Source organism: Chinchilla lanigera, unplaced genomic scaffold (assembly GCF_000276665.1).
Source record: "Chinchilla lanigera isolate Chin_1 unplaced genomic scaffold, ChiLan1.0 scaffold00051, whole genome shotgun sequence".
NCBI lineage: Eukaryota > Metazoa > Chordata > Mammalia > Rodentia > Chinchillidae > Chinchilla > Chinchilla lanigera.
In genome coordinates, this window is record NW_004955452.1 from 10,439,103 (window position 1) to 10,458,819 (window position 19,717).

At 41.0% G+C, this 19,717-nt stretch overlaps 1 protein-coding gene across 3 annotated transcripts in view; it reads left to right on the forward strand.

Annotated features, from left to right (window-relative positions):
- Positions 1-19,416, forward strand: part of Khdrbs1 (KH domain containing, RNA binding, signal transduction associated 1) — a 44,636-nt gene extending 25,220 nt beyond the window's left edge. The window contains exons 9-12 of one of the 3 annotated variants that reach the window (XR_001236051.1): positions 1,369-1,561; positions 4,141-4,200; positions 5,293-5,420; positions 17,743-18,421. Coding sequence is in view for 1 of the 3 variants with exons in the window: in XM_005395038.2 (XP_005395095.1) it covers positions 1,369-1,466 (98 nt within the window). In the remaining 2 variants the exon portion in view is untranslated. Of the gene's footprint in view, positions 1-1,368; positions 1,577-4,140; positions 4,201-5,292; positions 5,421-17,742 lie in introns of those variants that run through there. The other 2 variants (XR_262674.2, XM_005395038.2) reach the window with 2 other exon arrangements.
- Positions 19,417-19,717: the final 301 nt, after the last annotated feature.

Here is a 19,717-nt window from a genome sequence, read left to right on the forward strand (position 1 = left end):
AAGACTTATGGTGATAGAAGAAGGTATATCTGACTAGCAGCAGCTGCAGAAATAAATACTTCAGGATGAACTGGCACAGGGAAGGTGTGGAAGTAAGTGGGAAGAATAAGCTTAAACACAACTTATTTTCATAGCGGTCATCTGTAGAAGTAAGTGATCATCTTCAGGCTTTTCTCTGTCACAAAGGAAAACCATTTGAAGATGTCAGCTATGTTATCTGGCTTTTCTCAACTGTTGACATAGAAAGGAACTAAGGAATTCTTCTAAACAATTTTTGTAAATGGAGCATTTGTTTGTATGTAGATACAAAAGCAGTGAGTACCAGCTGTGTTGATGGAGGCCTTTGGTTAATATAGCCCTTGCTTGCTCCTCCCTGGGAGCCAGGGAGCACTTCTGCATGGCGAAACCTGACTTGCTGTTGGATACTTCCAATCTGAAAGACTTTCACAATTTTTATCACATTGTCTGAGGCTGCCTGCCGATTGCTTTGGGGATAGAAAAAGGCCATTGCAGACACTGAGATTAATGTCTGCCTTGCTGTCTTGAGCAAAGTGTTGGTTTTATGCAGGTTTGAGGACTGGAGTATCAGTCACACTGCCTATGAAGACCCAGGTTGTTGCTGGAGATTACTGAAGAATAAATGCTAGGTCTTTTTTGTCTTCCCGCTCAAAATAGCCAAATATTCAAAACACTAAGCAGAGTGGTGATCAAGGACCACTAGAGAGATATCGAGACACTGGTAGAAAGGGGTCTTATAGCTGGGCATGGTGGTGTACACCTGTAATCCCAGCAGCTCAGGAGGCTGAGGCAGAAGGATCTAAAGTTTTGGGGCCAGCCTGGGCAATTTAATGAGAACGTGTCTCAAAATTTAGTGGCATAGTGGTACACATAGGTAATACCACAACTCTGGGAGTCTGAGGCAGGAAGATTGCAAGTGTGAGCTCACAGTGGGCAGTTCAGCAATTTAGTGGGACCCTCTCTCAAAGTAAAAAATGAGGATGGGTATGGTGGTGCATGCCTGTAATCCCAGTACTTGGGAGGCTGAGGCAAGAGGATCACTCTGAGTTCAAGGCCAGCCTGAACTGCATAATGAAACCATCTAAAAATGAAAAATAGAAAAGGACAGGGATATAGTTCAGTGTGAAGGCCCTGGTTTCAATTCCCTGTTACTGGGAGGAGGAAATAAAGGGCAGGAGATACATAGTAGCTCAGTGGTAGAACATTTACCTAGCATATATGACACCCTAGGTTTAATCCCTAGTACCATAAAAAAGCAAAACCAGTGTTGGGTGATATTTAACAGGTGAGTTGCTCACCCCAAAATGTTGTTGATACATAGTTTATAATCTGTCTTTGCTTCTCCCACAGGCCAAGATGACTGGAATGGGACCAGGCCATCTCTGAAGGCCCCTCCAGCTAGGCCAGTAAAGGGAGCATACAGAGAACACCCTTATGGACGTTATTAAAAACAAACAGGAGGGGAAAATATCAATTATGAGCAAAGTTGTTACTGATTTCTTGTATCTCCCAGGATTCCTGTTGCTTTACCCACAGCAGACAAGTAATTGTCTAAGTGTTTTTCTTCGTGGTCCCCTTCTTCTCCCCACCTTCCTCCATTCTTAACTCTGCATTCTGGCTTCTGTATGTAGTATTTTAAAATGAGTTAAAATAGATTTAGGAATATCGAATTAATTTTTTAAGTGTGTAGATGCTTTTTTTCTTTGTTGTTTAAATATAAACAGAAGTGTACCTTTTATAATAAAAAAAAGTTGAGTAAAAAAAAAAAACCACAAACCTGTTAGTTTCAAAAGTGACATTGCTTGCTTAAAGGTTCTGAAGTAAAGGCTTGTTAACTTTCTCTTAGTTTTGATTTGAGGCATCCCGTAAAGTTGTAGTTGCAGAATCCCAAACTAGGCTACATTTCAAAATTCAGGGCTGTTTAAGATTTAAAATCACAAATGTTAACGGCAGTAGGTACCACCATGTAAAAGTGAGCTCAGACGTCTCTAAAAACGTTTCCTTTAAAAGCACATGGCGGTTGAATCATAAGGTTAAATTTTAATATGAAAATCCTCATGAGTTAAATAGTTGATGCAATTTTTAACGTTAATTGACTTAAAATACAACAACAACAAAATTAGGTTTGTAAAACTGAGTTTTTCACTATGTGGGTTTTGAAATCTAGCCCCAGACATACAGTGTTGAGAGATACTTAGGGGAAGAACAGATTTTAAAGAGGTTGATTGGGGGAGAGGGACTGGCCTCCTATTTTGAATTTGATGCTGAGCTTCTTAGCCACATTCTTTCAGTAATAGTACTAATAATTAAAATGTCAGTATTTAAAGTGACAAGTATTTTGTCCATCTGAGATTCTGCACTCCAAGGAAAAGTGCAGACGCTGGACACTGGAGCCAAAAGCTGATGGTTTTAAGTTGACGGTTGTCAAAATTGAACTGTTCCAAGGTAGTTAGTCAAGTATGTCTCAACACTAGCATGATATAAAAAGGGACACTGCAGCTGACTGAAAAAGGAATCAAAATCCACTTTGTACATAAGTTAAAGTCCTAATTGGATTTGTACCGTCCTCCCATTTTGTTCTTGGAAGATTAAATGCTACATGTGTAAGTCTGCCTAAATAGGTAGCTTAAACTTATGTCAAAATGTCTGCAGCAGTTTGTCAATAAAGTTTAGTCCTTTTTTAATCAAAGTAAATGTGATGAATTGTCATTTTTTGGGGTGGACAATAAAATAATTTTCTCTTTCAAATAAACTTAAATTAACTCTAAAGTTAATGGGCTTGTTAAAAGTTGGAAACATTTTTAAAAGTGGTGGGGGGGATTTTATTTTAAGTTTACAAAAAAAAGTTTATTGAGTTGTTAAGTTTTAGTTTAAAAATAACCAAAGCTTTTTCACCCCCTGGAAGTTGTTGAAAGCAGTTCTATCCAGTCCTATCAAACGTTCTGATTTCTGGAAAGAGAAAGCAAGAGACCAACACTTCGATTGATTTTCATACATAGGTCTCAGTACTTAAAAGGACCAGCTACCACACTTACACCTTCTGTAGAGCCCTCAGGTGACCCTAAAGAGTGATACCAAATCTCTGAGCTCTGAAAGGGATAGCACCTGTCTTCCACAATTCAGCAAATCCTGGGTGCCCGTAAAGGTTTCCCTTCCAACACCAGAAGCTGTTAACTCAGCTGGCCTGGGGCAACATCTGACATGACAGGCTGGCCCTAGGTTCCATTCTACAAGACTAAAGAGGAAATAATGGAATTGGTTGGCCCCAGTTCTACTCCTCTGTGTTACTTCTCAGGGTTCTCATGTCTTCCCTAAGAGAGCCATCAAACTACTCGGGGGTGAAAAATCCTCTTGTATGAAATGCCAAGCTGCCTGCAGCAGTGCATGATGGACATTTTTTTTCTTTTTAAAACACACCAACAAAAAAAATGTATTTGTAGATTGTGATAAAGTGTAAATAACTGAATTTTCAACCATGGTTTGAAGTCAGCTTTCAGGGCATTATGTCTTGTTTTGATGAAAAGAGATCACTCTATACCCCCCTTTTTAAAGGAAAATTATCGCAAGAGAATCAGGATGTGTAAAGCTAACATGCATCGCAAAAAACCAAAGGTAACCTAAATGTCTGATTTTAATAGCACATATTTCTCTTTTATATAAACTGTGACAGCAACTTGCATAAACAATTCTTTAGCTATTAATTTTAATGTAAAAACTTTGCAAAACTTGTTTAATAAAAATAGCTGTAAAAAGAAAAACCATATGCTGCCGCATAAATTAGCCATAACTCTTAATAATCCTGCCCATCACAAGTGAACTGTAATGTAACCTGGGCACAGAGTCTGACATCTTAAATGACACATTGTAAAATTTCAATGACTGTAGATTAGAACTCCTGCTGCACCCCAAAGTAAATCTTTCTGTTCAGCTATTTTAAAATGTACAAGGATAAGCCCCATAGGACCCCATATTGATATTCACAGTGAAATGCTACTTAAAATTTAAAAATTGCATGTTTCTCTCCTGTAATGTATAAACTGCATGCAGGATCTCTTATCTTTATTTTGTATGTCTTTAAAACTTCCTTTTCAAAAAACTGATCTCTTATTTCTCCATTTTCAGGTGATTGAAAACTCCTGAGACATTTCCTGGACTAGAATGGGTAGTGAAGACCCATGTCAGGTATGTTAAGATGACTTTCTGTTAAGGATGTGGGCCTTTTATCATAACTGAGATTGTCATGCTAGGAGATAGCCTAGAAAGTAGTCAGATAGGCCATTGTTTTTTTCTATAGTCATTTGTAACATGGCCATACTTACATGTTAGTTTATAGCCCATAATGAGTTTACCTCTAATGGTTAATAAGACTAGATAATGTCAACTTAAATGTATTGAGTATCTCATTCTGTCAGTGACCCAGTCAAGCAGTGTTTCCTTTGGAGTTCATTGGTTGCAAGCAGCAAAGTGGCTAATGTGAACAAAAGAGAATTTATTAGGTGTTAGGCATTCAGATTTAGTGTGAAGTCTAAAAAATCTGGCTTGAGAACCATAAGAGCTGTACAGAACTGGGACAGTAGTGGGAGACCACTAGAATGGTCTTAGAATAGGGACTGGCTGCTTGGGCACTACTAGTGGAATAAGTAAACCCTGTATATATCTTCCCCTATTCAAGACCTCAGGCTGTAGGGAGGGAATGTCAGACTGGATTAGCTTGTCATAGGCCCATATATTACAACTCCTCAGTACTTCTTCAGAGTTGGGGTGTTACCAGGAAAGAAAATGAGTACCTGGTATCCAAAAAGCAATTATACAGTAATACCAATATTTTAAAGAAGAAACAAACCCAGTGAGGTTAAGTAACTTCCCAAGGTTGCATAATTTGTGTGATTAATAATTAAGCCCAAGTAGGTCCATTCCCAGGATGTGTGTGTGTGTGTGTGTGTGTGTGTGTGTGTGTGTGTGTTTTACTAGCAATTGAACCCAAGGGTGCTCTGCCACAGAGCTATATCCCCAGCCCTTTATTATTTTGAGATGGCTTTGCTAAGTTGGCCTCAAACTTGGGATCCTTTTTTGTTTTGTTTTGTTTTTTGTCCGGTACCAGGAATTGAACTCATGACCTTGCATTTGCCAGGCAGGCGCTGTGCCGCTGAGCTAAATCCCCAGCCTTGGAATCTTTCTGCCCCAGTCTGAAGAGTAGCTGAGATGACAGGCATGTGCCACTCATCCAGCCAGAATATGTCATCTTAACCTTACAGTATACTCCTTTTTATCTAGGGCAGAGATGTTTGTCTCCTTAGAAGAGCATCTGTAGGAGTATCGTGTAGTAGAAAGAACATGGAGCCTGAAAAACCTTCAGTTGAATCCATGAAGCTGTCTTTAATTTGTTTTATTTTCACATATGGGTAAGGAAGATGGTGATAATGCATACCTCACAGTGACTGGCACACTGAAGTAGTTCCAAACTATAAAGGGGTAAGGCTGCTGGTAGAGTTCAGTGGTGGAGCACATACCTAGCATATGCAAACTCCTGGGTTTGGTCTCCAGCACTGAGGAGAAATACCCTTAACTGCTTAGTGAGCCAAAGGCATATATGGTTTTAGATTGAAATTTGGCTTTTTGATGTTCATTTCTTCCAAACCTCCCTCTCAGCCAGGAGCTTCTGAGATCTGGAGGCTCTAAGGAGGGCCATATGTACTGAGCATAGTTCTGAACACCTGAGAAGTCCAAAATTTTGATAATAGTCACATGAATGGCTAAGAAGTTTAGGGGGGAAATCTTTTAATTCAAAAGATTTAATCTCAGTTTTTCCTAGAGTAGACATTTTTAAAATACATTTTATTGTGTATATTTTTAATATATTATGAAATATATATATGTAGGAATATCATATAAACAGATACCTTTATAATAGAGTATCTTTATGAACAGATTATAAAGAGGTTACTATAATGAGGCAAATTACCATATCCATCATTTTACATAGCCAGTGTTTTTTGTGCCAAAATAGCTAAAATTAATTTTTAAAATTGATTTTATTTGTACATTTTATTATTTAAATTAAGTTTATTCATACATTCTGGGTATATATAATGATCACATTTATCCTAGGGAATTTATACTTGTACATGATATATCTTCTTTTTTTTCCCATTCCCCTCTTTTCCCTTCAATCCGTCTTCCCCTCCCTATTTACAAAAGCTTTGTTTCCATTTTTTCCTTTTTTTCTCTTTTTTTTTTTCCTTCCTTTTCTCTTCTTTTTTCCCTCATCCCTCCCAGGTTCCCTTCCCACTTGAACATTTTCTTTCTATTTCACAATATCTGTTACACATTTTAGTCCTTACTTACACTTTTAGTTTCTCATAACAGAGACCATGTAATATTTGAGTATGTGTGTCCAATTTATTTCAGTTAAGAGTATGGTCTCAGGGTGCATCCATTTAGCTAGAAATGTCTCAAGTTTATCCTTCTTTATGGCTGAGTTAGTACTCCATTGTATTAAAAAAAAAAAAACCACATCTTTACCTATTCATCAGTTGATGGGCATTTTTAGCTGTTCCCAGGATTTAGCTATTACAAACTGTGCTGCTATAAATGTGAGTGTGCATATATTGCTATGGTATAATGCTTTTAATTCTATTGGGAAAATAACGGTACCAAGAGGAATAGCTGAGTCAAGTGGAACCTCTAGTTTTAGTCCCCTCAGCTCTACCAGCATTTGCTCTTGGTTGATTTCTTGATAATAGTCATTATTGCTGGGGTGAGATAGGAAGCTTAAATCTAATTTAGCATGAATTCCATATACAGAACAATTTTAATTTCTGTAAGCCCTCATGTGGTTCATTAGATCTCTAGACTTGTTCGTGCATACCTGCTCCTTTGTACATCTCCCATCTCCCCATTTCCTCCTTTTTGTTCTATTCCTAGGGTAGTCATAAGAACAGAAATGGGGGCTGAGGTATAGCTTGGTAGTAGTGTGTTTGCCTAGCATACACAAGACCTGGCTTTGAGCCTCAACACCACAGCCAAAAATAAAGGAAATGGAATTTTAAGTGTAGAGAAGTTCATGTCATTTGCACTGTGATTTGTGCTTGAAAAGGCAGGTTCTAGCTATTTGTAGACTCAGGCTTAGAAGTGATTTGTCTGTCTATTCTGAGTGTGTATCTTAATGAATTGAAGTGTCTTCTGTAGCTTTCTATCACTTACTACCTGTGACCTTTTGTTACAGTTCTGTAAGCTGTAGAGTCAGACAAGATGAGTACTTGTCTTGGCTGTGCTTCACCTTAGCCTTTGTCACTTTAGACAGACAAAACAAATCCTTAGCCTTTTTTATGCTTCATTTCTTTATCATCAAATGAAGTTAATAATAATAGATAAAATTTATCTCTACAAGGCCAGGTGTGGTGGTGCACACCTGTAATCCCCACACTTGGGAGGCTGAAGCAGGAGGACCCCTGTGAGTTTGAGGCCAGTCTGGGTTACATAGTTCAAGGCAGGCCTGAGCTACATAGTAAGACCCTGTCTAAATAAATGACTGAATGAATCATAATACCCTAACCAGTTTACTAAAAATTTTCTTCTCTGAGTTAAAATTTACCTAGAATTAGGTAAATTTACCTAGAATTACCTAGAATTTTATCATTCTAAGTGGTTTTTATTATATTCACAGTGCTTTGCAGTCACCACCACTATTTAATCAAAACATTCCTGTCTCCCCCAGAAGAAATCCTGTACCTATTAATATTCACATCCTTTGTCCCCAGTCCTTGGCTGCTAATTACCTTTTCGTTTTTATGGATTTGCCTATTCAAAAATTTCATGTAAGTGAAATTGTATAGATGCACCTGTCATCATTGGTTCCTCCCAGGTTGCACACTGTTTTCAAGTTCGTGTTAACATATTAGTACTTCATACTAGTGACAGAAGACATAGTACTTCCAAAAGCACTCCCTTTCAGGGGTCCGGAGTACAGCTCAGTGGCAGAGCATTTGTCTAAATAGTGCAAGGCCCTGGGTTTGATTCCCAATGCCACAAAAAAGCAAAAGGAACCACACCAACACATATACCCTTGCTTGTTTTGTAAGTGGTGCTCAGGATTAAACCCAAGGCTTCATGCGTGCTAGGCAAGTGCTCCTCTTGCCTCAACTTCTGAGTAACTAGGATTACACGCATATGCTACCATGCCCAAAATGGACAAGTTTTTGTACAAGATAATATGTTTTCCATTTTTGTGTCTATATACCTACGATGGAAATTGCTGGGTCATGTGGTAACTGTGCGAAGTTTGAAGAATTGCCAAGCTGTTACCCACATAGGCTCCTTCATTCCCATCAGAAGTGTATAAGGGCTTCAGTTTTTCTGTATCCTCACCAACATTTGTTAATTTCCATTATAGCCATCCTAGTGGGTGTGAAGTACTATCTCATTGTAGTTTGCATTTCCCTAATTATTGTTGTCAAGCATCTTTTCATGTGCTTGCTGGCTGTTTCCTTCCTTGGAGAAATGTCTGGGGGTTTTTCTTTGTTCTTTTTCTTTTATTTTTGTCTTTTTGAAGCAGGGTCTTGCTATGCAGTTCAGGCTGACCCTGAGCTAACTTTGTAGCTCAGGCTAGCATCAAACTCACAATGATCCTCCTGCCTTAGCCTCCCAAGTGCTGGGATTATAGGCATGCAGCACCACACCTGGCAGAAATGTCTGTTTAAATGAAAAGTCTGTTTAAATCCTTGGCCCCAGTGCGTGGGTGGGTGGATGGGTGGATGGATGGATCTTTTTTGTGACTAGGTCTTACTGTGTAATTCAGGCTAGATCACTGTGTAGCCTACGCGAACCTCGAAATCATAGCAATTCTCCTGCCTCAGTTTCCCTAGTGTTGGGATTATACTTTTGCACTACCAGGCCTGGCTTCCTTGGCCCACTTTTAAATTGGATTGTCTGCTTATCTGTTTTTGTCTTTGTTTTTTTTTTGAGACAGTCTTACTGTGTAGTTCAGACTGGCCTTGAACCCATGGAGAACTTCTTGCCTTAGCCTCCTGAGTATTAGGAATATAGGTGTGTACTACCGTGTCTGGCACAGTTGTCTTTTTATTATTGAGTTGTAAGTTTTTTTTTATCTGTTGTGGATGCTGGACTCATTTCCCTCTACTCAGGAGTTGTCGTTTTACTTTATTTCAAGCAAAAAGAATTTTTTTTTTCCTTTTGATAGGCTCCGATTTATCTCTTGTTTCTTCTTTTGCTTATGCTTTTGGTGTCATATATAAAATACAATCATCTCGCCAGGCATGGTGGTGCACGCCTGTAATCCCAGCACTTGGTAGGCTAAGGCAGGGGGATTGTTGCGAGTTCGACACCAGCCTGAGCCACAAAATGAGCTCAAGACCAACCTGAACTGCATCATGAGACACTGTCTCAAAAATACAAAAAACAACAACAACAACAAAAAAGTCTCAGAAAGATTTATACCTGTTTTCCTTTGTTTGCTTTTTTGATGCTAGGAATTGAACCCACGGCTTTGTGTATGCTAAACACATCGTCTACCACTGACCTGTAGTCTAGCCAGATTTTTTTCTTTCAATTTTTTCATTTATGTCTTTGTTTTATATTAACTTTTATATATGGTGTGAGTTGAAATTTGGCCCTCTTTTGCATGTGGATACCCAATTGTGCCAGCACCATTTGTTGAAAACACTATGCTTTTCTCCATTAAATTGTCTCAGCTCCCTTGTCAAAAATCAGTTCACCAGGGCCAGGGACGTAGCTCAGCGATGCAGCACCTGCCTGGTAAGTGCAAGATCCTGAGTTCGATTCCTGGAACCCTCCCCCAAAAATCGGTTGACCATATATATATATATAAAGTCAGCTTCCTTCTGGTTAATATAATTTTTTTTTTTACGGGGTCTTGCTATGTAGTTCAAGCGGCCTTGAACTCACTGTGTAGCCCAGGCTGGCCTCAAAGACGTGGTGACCCTCCTACCTCATCTTCCCAAGATGTGTGCTACCACACCTGGCTATTTTTTTTTTATTAGTACAGATTTGTCATACATACTGATCACATTCATCACAGAGAATTTGTACCTGTACATAATATATCTTGATTCTTCTTTTTCCCCACTCCCCTCCGTTCCCTTCAACCCTTCTTGCCTTCCCTATTTATAGAATTTGTGTTTTCATTTTTTTCCATTATCTTTTCTTTCCTTTTCCTTCCTCTCCTTGTTCCCCTTCCCATTTAAACATGTTCTTCCTACTACCCAATGTCTATCCTCCATTATGCTCCTTTGTTTAATATAACTTGTGACATATGGTAGCTGCTTAATAATAAACATTATCTGATTGGATTATTCTGATACCACTGAGAGTTTGTAAATGGTGAGGCAGAGATTTGATTTCAGAATGAATGACTACGAAGCATATCTTTATCCTGTGCATTTTTTCTAAGACTGCTAAATTGGAAATGTAGCTTTTGCTAACTGCCATGCCTGGCCATTTTTGTAGTTCTTTAAAAGCTCAGAGTGAGTTCTGCATACCTGTCTTCTCCCACCTCTCCTCTCTTCCTGCCTCCACCCTGTTTCCATGGAGTCTTCAGGAGACTGTTGGCAGACACAGTTACTGCTGCTGAAGTAACACTCTCACCTTGACTAGGGATAGAGCAGTATTCCAAATAGCCTTAGTATGTATTCACTTTTACCTTCCTTTTCCCCAGTTGCAACCTCGTACTCTGGGCTAGAAATGAGTTAGAGATGCATCAGTAGCTGCTTTGGCTTTCTGGCCACCCCTGATGGACACTCAGAACGTAAATCCAGGCATGGAATTTTACACCTCCAGTTTCAGCACTCTGGGAGGCTGAGGCAGGAAAATTGCCAAGTTTGTGCCCATTCTTGGCAACTTAGTGACTTTGAGAGACTCTGTCTCAAAATAAAAATTAGAGATGTAGTTCATTGCAAAGGCCCTGGGTTCAATCCTCAGTACCCACCCACGCTCTTAAAAAAAAAAAAAAAAAGTTAGCACCCAGAAGGCCTCTTCTCTACACATGTGCAAAAGGACCCCGAACCTAGTGAACAGGGGAATAAGATGGTGGTGGTGAATGTTAGGCTCAGGTTTTTGAAGCTCTGCGTCCCTTAAAACTTTGCCCAACTGTCATTTCTGGGTTAAAATACACAAAGCGGCATTGAGTTGCTTCTCTTTTCTCTCTCTCTCTCTCTCTCTCTCTCTCTTCTCTCTCTCTCTCTCTCTCTCTCTCTCTCTCTCTCTCTCTCCTTTTTTTTTTCTGCTTCTCTGGATATAGTGTTATACTTTTATGTAAGTCAGCAGAGGCTGTTGTCATACTGTTTGTAGTACTGGAGATCAAACCCAGGGCCTCATACATACTGGGCAAGTGTCTACCACTGAGCTCCAACCCTGTCCTTTTTTATTTTTTATTTTGAGACAAGGGCTTGCTGCATTGCCCAGGCCGGCCTCTAATTTCCAGTATTCTTGCCTCCGCCTATCAATAATTGTTTCCTTTCACTTTCTTTTTTTTTGGTTTTGGTTTTGGTTTTTCTCGGGTACCGGGAACCATCCTTTCACTTTCTTACTCTATACTATTCACTGGTCTGTACATCATTTAAAAGAGGGGGAATGTGAGAAAGGGAAAATGTGTAGTTTTGCCTGGCTGGGGAAGATGAGAACTAACTTAATTTCCTTTCATCTTTGTTTCTTTGTTTTCATGGCACGGAGATGGAATCAGGGCCTTCACTGAGCTACCTCCTCAGCCCCCTTTTTTATTTTGAGACCGAGTCCATAAAGTTGCCTATACTGGACTTGAACTTGCAGTCTTCCTACCTGAGTCTCCCAGAGTGGTAGGATTACAAGTGTGTACCACGGTGCCCAGTGACAATTCAATTTTAGTGCCTAATCTGTCTCTGTTTTTACAAATGAGGCAAATTATTCTAGGAGAAGGTAACATTGGTTGCACAGTGAATTGGGAGAAGGTACCTATCAATATTGTCGTATACTAAAGTCCAGTGGCTGCTCAAAGCATCCTGCTTCAATAAGATAATACCATATTTCAGTGACATTAAGAGGACATTACTGTAAGATGGGTCATTAACTATTTCAAATAAAGAAAAAATGCTGTCAAATTGACGTGAGGTTTTTTTTTTCCTTGCATCAAACATAAGATCCATTCTGGAAAAAAAAAACTATGTCTTAGTCGCTACTGTATTTTGTCAATTCTAACATTTAGATATTTTCTTTGTCCCATACACTGTTTTCTCCATTTGTGAAGTAGCTATTATTGCCTCATTTTTATACACAGTGGAACTTAGCCCTGGAAAAATTAAATTACCCAAGGTCACACAGCTGTTCGTAGCAGAGCTAAGATTCATTTTTGGTTTTTGACTGATCTCAGCTGTATACTGGAATTTAGAAGAAGTTTTACTTGTCAGTCAAATCCATCACAAAGAACTTGTTCAGTATAATTAATCACTTTCTCTCCTGGAAAGACACTTTTTCTACTGGAATATTATTACAGTGAACATTTGCCAAAGCTATATAGGCCCTTATGCCGGCTATTCTGGGTCGCAGGACTGCAGCAATTTATGCTTCCTTCTCTCCAGAAACTCATCTAATAGTCACAGTAAGTGTTAAATAGTGAACGGTAGAGTTGTCCTACTGCTGCTCTGAATACCAGGAGCCTGGATGAGCTGAGAAGCTTGTGGAGCACGAGAGAAAGAATAACATTCAAGGTCAATTGTGTGTGTGTGTGTGTGTGTGTGTGTGTGTGTGTGTGTGGCCTAACATGCTAGACAAGCACTGCAGCCCTTAAATTCAATCTTAAAGGATAACTAAGAATCAGCCATGCTGAGACAGGCACTTTAACATAACACTTTATTATAGCTTTGAACAGATGAATTTCAAATTCTTCCCCCTCCAATGCTAAGTTTTGGAGTAGCCTCTTCACATCTCTTTTATCATGTGCATGGAGAAACTGTTTACTTCACAGTATTGTTTTGAAGATTGAGCTATTTCATGTAAAACATTAAATGTAACATGTAAGCATTTAAGAAGTGTTAGCTCTAAGGAAAGGCTACAAATGCAGGCTAGTGTTTTTTTTAAAAAGGTAAAGTTTAGCCAGGCATGGTAGTGTATGCCCATAATCCCATCTACTTGGGAAGCTGAGGCGGGATAGCAAGTTCCAGGCCAGTGTGGGCAACCTAGCAAGACACTCAAAAAATAGAGGACTGAGGATGAACTAGCTCAGTACAGAGACCCTGGCTTCAACCCCCTGTACAGGCTCCACCACCACCCACACACAAAGCAAAAGTGTAGAAAGCAAAGACGTTAATATGAGAGTGACTTGGACCACATGTATTTGCCAGTGTGCTGGCAAGACAGGGTTTATAAGGGACAGAGGAGAAAAAGTTTCCATGAAGTGGCACCACTTCAAGAAGGTAAAGGCAGTCATCTTGCCCTGTCATCTTGCCTTCCTCCAGCTCACTTTTTTTCTTTTTTTGTCTTTTTGAGACAAGGTCTCACTATGCAGTTCAGGATGGCCTTCAACTCACTCTGTAGCCCAGGCTGGTCTCGAACTCACTACGATCCTCCTACCTCAGCCTGCCGAGTGCTGGGATTACAGGCATGTGCCACCACACCCAGCAGTCTTTTGGCTTTTACTTTGCTGCCTCCTGGCCTCTCCTTTTTAACTAGAGTAACAATAAAATGTGCTGCACTGAAAGTAATTCATAACCTTGATGAGTAGGACAGGTGTCCCTGGCTTGGTTTCCAGATTGAGCTTCCCACCTCCTTTCTGGATTCACATGTACCCCTGGCCCTCCAGATTAATAATCATTGTATGTTTAAAGCTTCACGCATCTGATGAATATTTAATGGCACTGAGCAGACAGGCTGGAAACAGCTGTCTGAGACAGCAGCTGTTGGGGGGAGGGGAAGACATGCGCTACACTGACTACCATTCTTTTGTTTCCTACCCTAGAAAAAATAGGCCCGTCCTTTCTAGGCCCCTTAGGAGTGAAGGCCTGTGGTAGGCACTGCAGTCTAGTCTTACAAATTTGGCCTTAGGCACAAGTACACTCAAGCAGCAGACTAAACACTTACATTGTGGAAAATAGCAGAACAATTCACTGACATGTAGAATCAATTTTCTAACCTCCTTGGACTGGAGTCTCCTCTTGTCTTTTTTGGGACTAGATCTTAGTGTATGTTCTCATCGAACCATTTCTTTCTTATGAAAGATGATTTGTATCTACAAGGGACTTAGAGCCATATGGATGACCTTAGCTTTTTTTTTTTTTAGATAGGATCTTGCAATGCAGTTCAGGCTGGCCTTGAACTCACCATGTAGCAGAGGCTGGCCTCACACGCACAGCAGTATGAGGCTCCTGCCTCAGCCTCCCAAGTGCTGGGATTATAAGCGTGCACCACCACGCCCAGCTTGTACCTTAGCTTCTTGACACCCCTTGACTATAGGTGCTATGGCTGCTCAGTAGAGATTGTCCTCCTCATTCCTAACTGGTACTGTGGCATTGGGTCTTTGGCTGCATCTCAAGCAGGAAATGGGCAAGTAAAGTTCCCAGACAGATACGCTACTAGCTTTGTGCCTCCTTGCTCTTGGATCTTCCTGTAGGGAACCTCACTGGTCTCCCATTGTACCCCAGAGAGAAACGGCAGTGGGTATGAGAAAAATAAAGACGAGAAAAGAGGTGGGGTCAGGTGGAGTTACCTCTTGCCTGATGAGCAAGAGGACCACCCAAAAACGTTTATTTATACCCTGGAGAGGTTGGTTAATTTTTGTCTCGCTGCCCGGCAACCAGTTAACAAGTTACAAAGGCTTGTTTACTCCGAGGAGCTCTCCTGTTCTCAGGCTGGCTTTGGCTTCATCCTGCACGTGTAATTATTTTCCAGTTTCTGCGGCTCCCAACATCTTCCTGCTTGAAGGAAGCTTTGGAAAGGTTTTGGGATCCCTGAAAAGAAGACAGTGTATTTGCGATGTTGCTAGACAGTGTGAAACAGCCAGATCACTAGCCCAGATTAGTCAGCTAAGTAGAATACCTGGCCAAAAATTTGGGCACTTTTTCTGATTTTTTTTTTTTTTTTTTTTGTAAACAGGATTTCACTATGTAGTTCAGGCTGGCCTTGAACTCACTATGTAACCCAGGCTGGCTTTGAACTCGTAAGAATCCTCCTGTCTCAGCCTCCCAAGTGCTGAAGCCACAGGCATGTGCCACCATGCCTCACCTGTCTTTCTAATTTTAATACTACATTAAAATACTAGAATTAGCTGCTTTCTTGTTAGTCTCTGGAGCCCAGCCCACTTCAGGACAGCCAGTCTCTTTGCCCAAGGCACCACAGTGTATGTGAGAACGTGGGGTAGAACAGTTTTAGAATGTCAGGGTGAATTCTCTGGGGTCTTCTACTCCAGCAGATGTAAGGTGTGTGCTACCTATCTCTCAGCCCTTTGGGGTTGGAATGTAGAAAGCAAAGTCTGTGTGTGCCTTTGAGACAAAAAAATAGCTGGGCATGTAGCTCGGTGGTAGGGCACTTACATAGTATTCTTGAGGTCCTGTGTTCAATCCCCAACACTGACTATACGAAAACAGAAAAAAAAATACCTTTTGTTTTGACATGATTCTTTATACACTTTTCTCCAGAAATTGATACAAATAGTCCCTTTCTTTCTTTCTTTTTTAAGGTGAGGTCTCACTATAGTTCAGGCTGGCATAGAACTTGGTGGTAACCCTTCTGCCTCAGCTACCCAAATACTGGGATTGCAGATGTGCACCACCACACCTGGCTTTGTTCCTTTTTTATATTTACTGTTACAAATTGGAATACCAGGGGCTGGGGATTTAGCTCAGTGGCAAAAGCGCCTGCCTGGCAAGCGCAAGGTCGTGAGTTCGGTTCCCGGTACCGGAGAAAAACCAAAAAAAAAAACAAAAAAAAAACCAAATTGGAATACCTACTATTTGTGCCTAGAACTGAAAATTCAGTAATGAACAAATAATATAAAATGGTCCTTGGCCTGGCATGGTGGCACACACCTGTAATCCCAGCACTTGAGCTGAAGCAAAAGGATTACCACAAGTTCAAGGCCAGCTTGGACTGCATAGTGAGTTTAAGACCAACCTGAACTATAGAAAAAAAAGGGTCCCTGGATTCATGGAGCTTACAGAATATGTGGAGAGACAAACAATAATTGTGTAAATTATAATTTTGATAAATTCTATAAAAGAAAGGGGCACTTTGAGGGCATCCAACTTGGTTTTCCCTGGAGGAAACCATACTTAAGCTGACATCTAAAGGAAAGCTTGGCTTGGCAAAGGGCTTGGGAGATGGTCTGATGAAAGGACATGAATCATATTCTAGGCAGGTTCAAGGTGAAGTAGGAATCTAGAGCTTAGTCTGAGGGCATCACTAAAGCCCATTAAGTTAGGAGGTGCTGGAGGGTGACACACGCCCCACCCCATGTGGTGGTGGTGGTGAGGGTAATGGAGATTAAGCTGTGCTCCTAGTTTTTACCCTCCCACTGAGATAAATCCCCCTTCCTTTTTTATTTTTGAGATGGGGTCTTACCGAGTTTCCCAGACTGGCCTCAAACTTGGTATTCTCCTGCCTCAGCCTTTCAAGTAGCTTGGTTTACAGGCGTGCAGTGCTGTGCCCAGCTCAACATTAAATTTCTAGTTTTATATTTGCAGTGCTGAGAATTGAACCCAGAATCTCGTGCATGCTAGGCAAGGTGCTTTACTACTGAGTCACACCTCCAGCCCAGATTTTTATTTTAAAACTTACTTGCCAAGAAGTGGAGAATAGTTGTGGGCACCTGTTAGGAAATCTTGGTAGTCTAAACAGGAAGTAAGAGAGGCCTGTAGCAGGCCTGTGACATAACTCAGTTGATACCGTGGGTTCAGTCTCAACATTATTTAAAAAGGAGGGGCTGGGGTCATAGCACAGTGGTAGAGCACTTGCCTAGCATGTCAGAGGCCTAGGAGTTGGGTCCCTGGCATCTAAAAAGAGCTGTAGTAGGGTAATACTATTGAAAATGAAGAGAACTCAATGGATTCAGAAGCTTTTAAGAGACAAAAATGGGCATAATTTGGTGGTTGATTAGATATAGGAGAAGTATTTATTAAGGTAGATATATATTGAGTTACTGACTAGAACAAAAACAGCAGCGCTATAAGCATCTGATTAGGTCTTCAGCCTGTGCCCTAAGCTTTAGGTGTGTCTCTCCAGTGAGCAACCCTTAGTATTTGGGGCTGGGATGAACTATTCATAAGGCCAGAAAAGACAGTCCCCTTAACCTAGAGTTGAGTTAGTAATAGCAATAAAGAGATGCCTATTCACCATTCCCTTCATCCAAAGGCTTTGATGAAAGCTTTTGATCGTTCTCATATGTCTTAGCACAAAGCATTTTGCTGTTTGTGAAGCCGAAGACCCACATGTTAGGCCCTATGTTTAGTTCATTCTTCCCTAGATCACTCAGCTCATGCATGGCCAAGGATGGAGTTTTGGACTGGGAGGCTCCATTTTCATTATCTGACAACAAAGAGAACTCATGTGCTCTGGACTTCTGACAGTCCGTCTGTCTGTACCTGGAAGCTGTGTACTGAATGAAACAGCTGGAGGTGTTCTGCGGGATGGAGAACTGGAAGGAGGCAGCCTAGCCAGATGGGAGGCTGGACAGCCTTCTGATAGGGCAGCTTCATGTTTCTTAATTTACCACTTTTGTCTTTGCAGCTGTCGGACGAGTCTGGAAACCAGGAGAGCTACCTGCTGTATAAAGGCCGGCCTGGAGGCATTTGCTGAGCACAGAGAAACCCAGGAGAGATCAGCAGTTCTCTTTCACCCCACCCCTTGATCTATCTGATTTACCCACAGAGAAAACAGACAGAATCATCCTATAAGAATCTTTGGGCCCAGAACAGAACAAGGGTGCAGAGGACTGTGATGCTTAACAGTTAAACTTGCTCAAGACTTCAGGGTTGAAAGGGATTAACAGTATCCCTAGCACGGCCTTCTAGATCAGAATAGATTGGCAACTTCCAATGTGACCTTCCCCGGCTGTCTTCCCTTTAGCCTGCAGAACTGGCTGAACACCCTACTACCACCTCTTTTTCCTCCCTGCTACATCTGTGTTTTAAGTGTCAATCTGGCAACTCTTGGCCACTTCCAGAGAGAGAGTAGTCACCCCTTCTTGTAACAAGCCAAGGAAAGCCAAGTGGGAAGGTTCATTTATTTTGGGCAAATTATTTAACCCCTGAGCCTGTTCATCTGTTCTTTACTTGAGCCTGTTCATCTGTTCTTTACTTGTCCAAAAAGCTCTTAAAAGGAGGGGGTTTTTTTCTACTTCTCTACTATGTTCCTTCCCCAGAAAGTACCTGCCCCTAAGGAGCTCAATAAAGGTTTGGTCAAGTGATGAATGGTCTTACTCTGGTAGCTTCTATAACTTTGGGAAAGAGCCAAATCCCCATATCTAGCTTTTTCCTCCCCTCTAGCTATACTAGGCCAGTTGTTTGTCCTAACATTTTCTCTGGAAGGATTGATTGGAAGTCAGTGTTTGATAGACTCCTGGGTTTCTAAAGCCTGTGCCTAGCTGATTTACACTGAGTTTCCTCAGAGCTTAGGGACTTTCAATACACAACACATGATTTAAGGGGAAGGACTCAGTTTAGGGAAGGAGGCTTTCTGCAGTTTAACTGTACCTGGGGCAGTCTCATGAGCTTGGATTCATTCTTAGCAGGAACAGAGGTATAATGGAAAGAGACCTTGAAATCAGTTGATTCATGTTGGGCAAGCTGTGTAACCTCCAAGCCTGCTGGTCTTCATTGTTGATGACTATAAATATTAGCTAATAACTTGATTGTCTCATATCCGGCATTGTGTCAAGCACTTACATGCACTGTTTCATTTAATATTCCAGACCAATATATTTTTTTTACAGATGATGAAACTGAGACTTAAGGAGAATAAATAATTTGGCTGTTTAGAAAAAGGTGCACAGAGAATGTTGCCGGGATGTGGGACTTTCAGGGATAAAACTGGGTGAGTCCCGGGCAAACCTAGATGAGTTTGTCACTCTCTTTGCATTGGTCGCTCTAAATGCATGGCTAGCCACTAAGGCTGTACTTTTCCTTGGCTGTTTCTTGGGTTTCTCCTGGGCCTCAGTTTGTAGCCAGATTCCCTTCAGTTCACCAGACAAGGGAGGAGAGACAGGAGTGAGGGAAGTGGATGGTGTTCTGGTCATAGATAAATGGAGACACAGACCCTGCATCACCGTGGAGCCTGTATTCACTTAGGATCTTAGGCAGACATCCCCTCAATCCCCAGGTATACATTATCTACTTGGGAGCTACAGAATTCTACAGGAAAGCTCATAGGGCTGAAGCCAAATAAATCTAGATTCAAAGCACAGCTTCTGCTTGTATTTTTAAGTTTACATTTCCCCCATAAAATGATAATAACCCCTCTACAGAACGGGATCTGAGAATGAAATGAGTGTGTTTGAAATGCCTAGCATGGGTCTCAACATGATACTGCTCAACACTTCAGCTTCCTTCCTGCATTTCAGACCTCCGGGTCTTCCCGATCCTGTTACTGCTCACACTTCCCCTTCTCCCCGTTACCAGTCAGGCCCAAGAGATCTTCCTTTGAGAGTTCTAACCTAGTGGGTTTGGCCCACCCACCCAGCTGCCCTGCATTGTCAGTCACCACG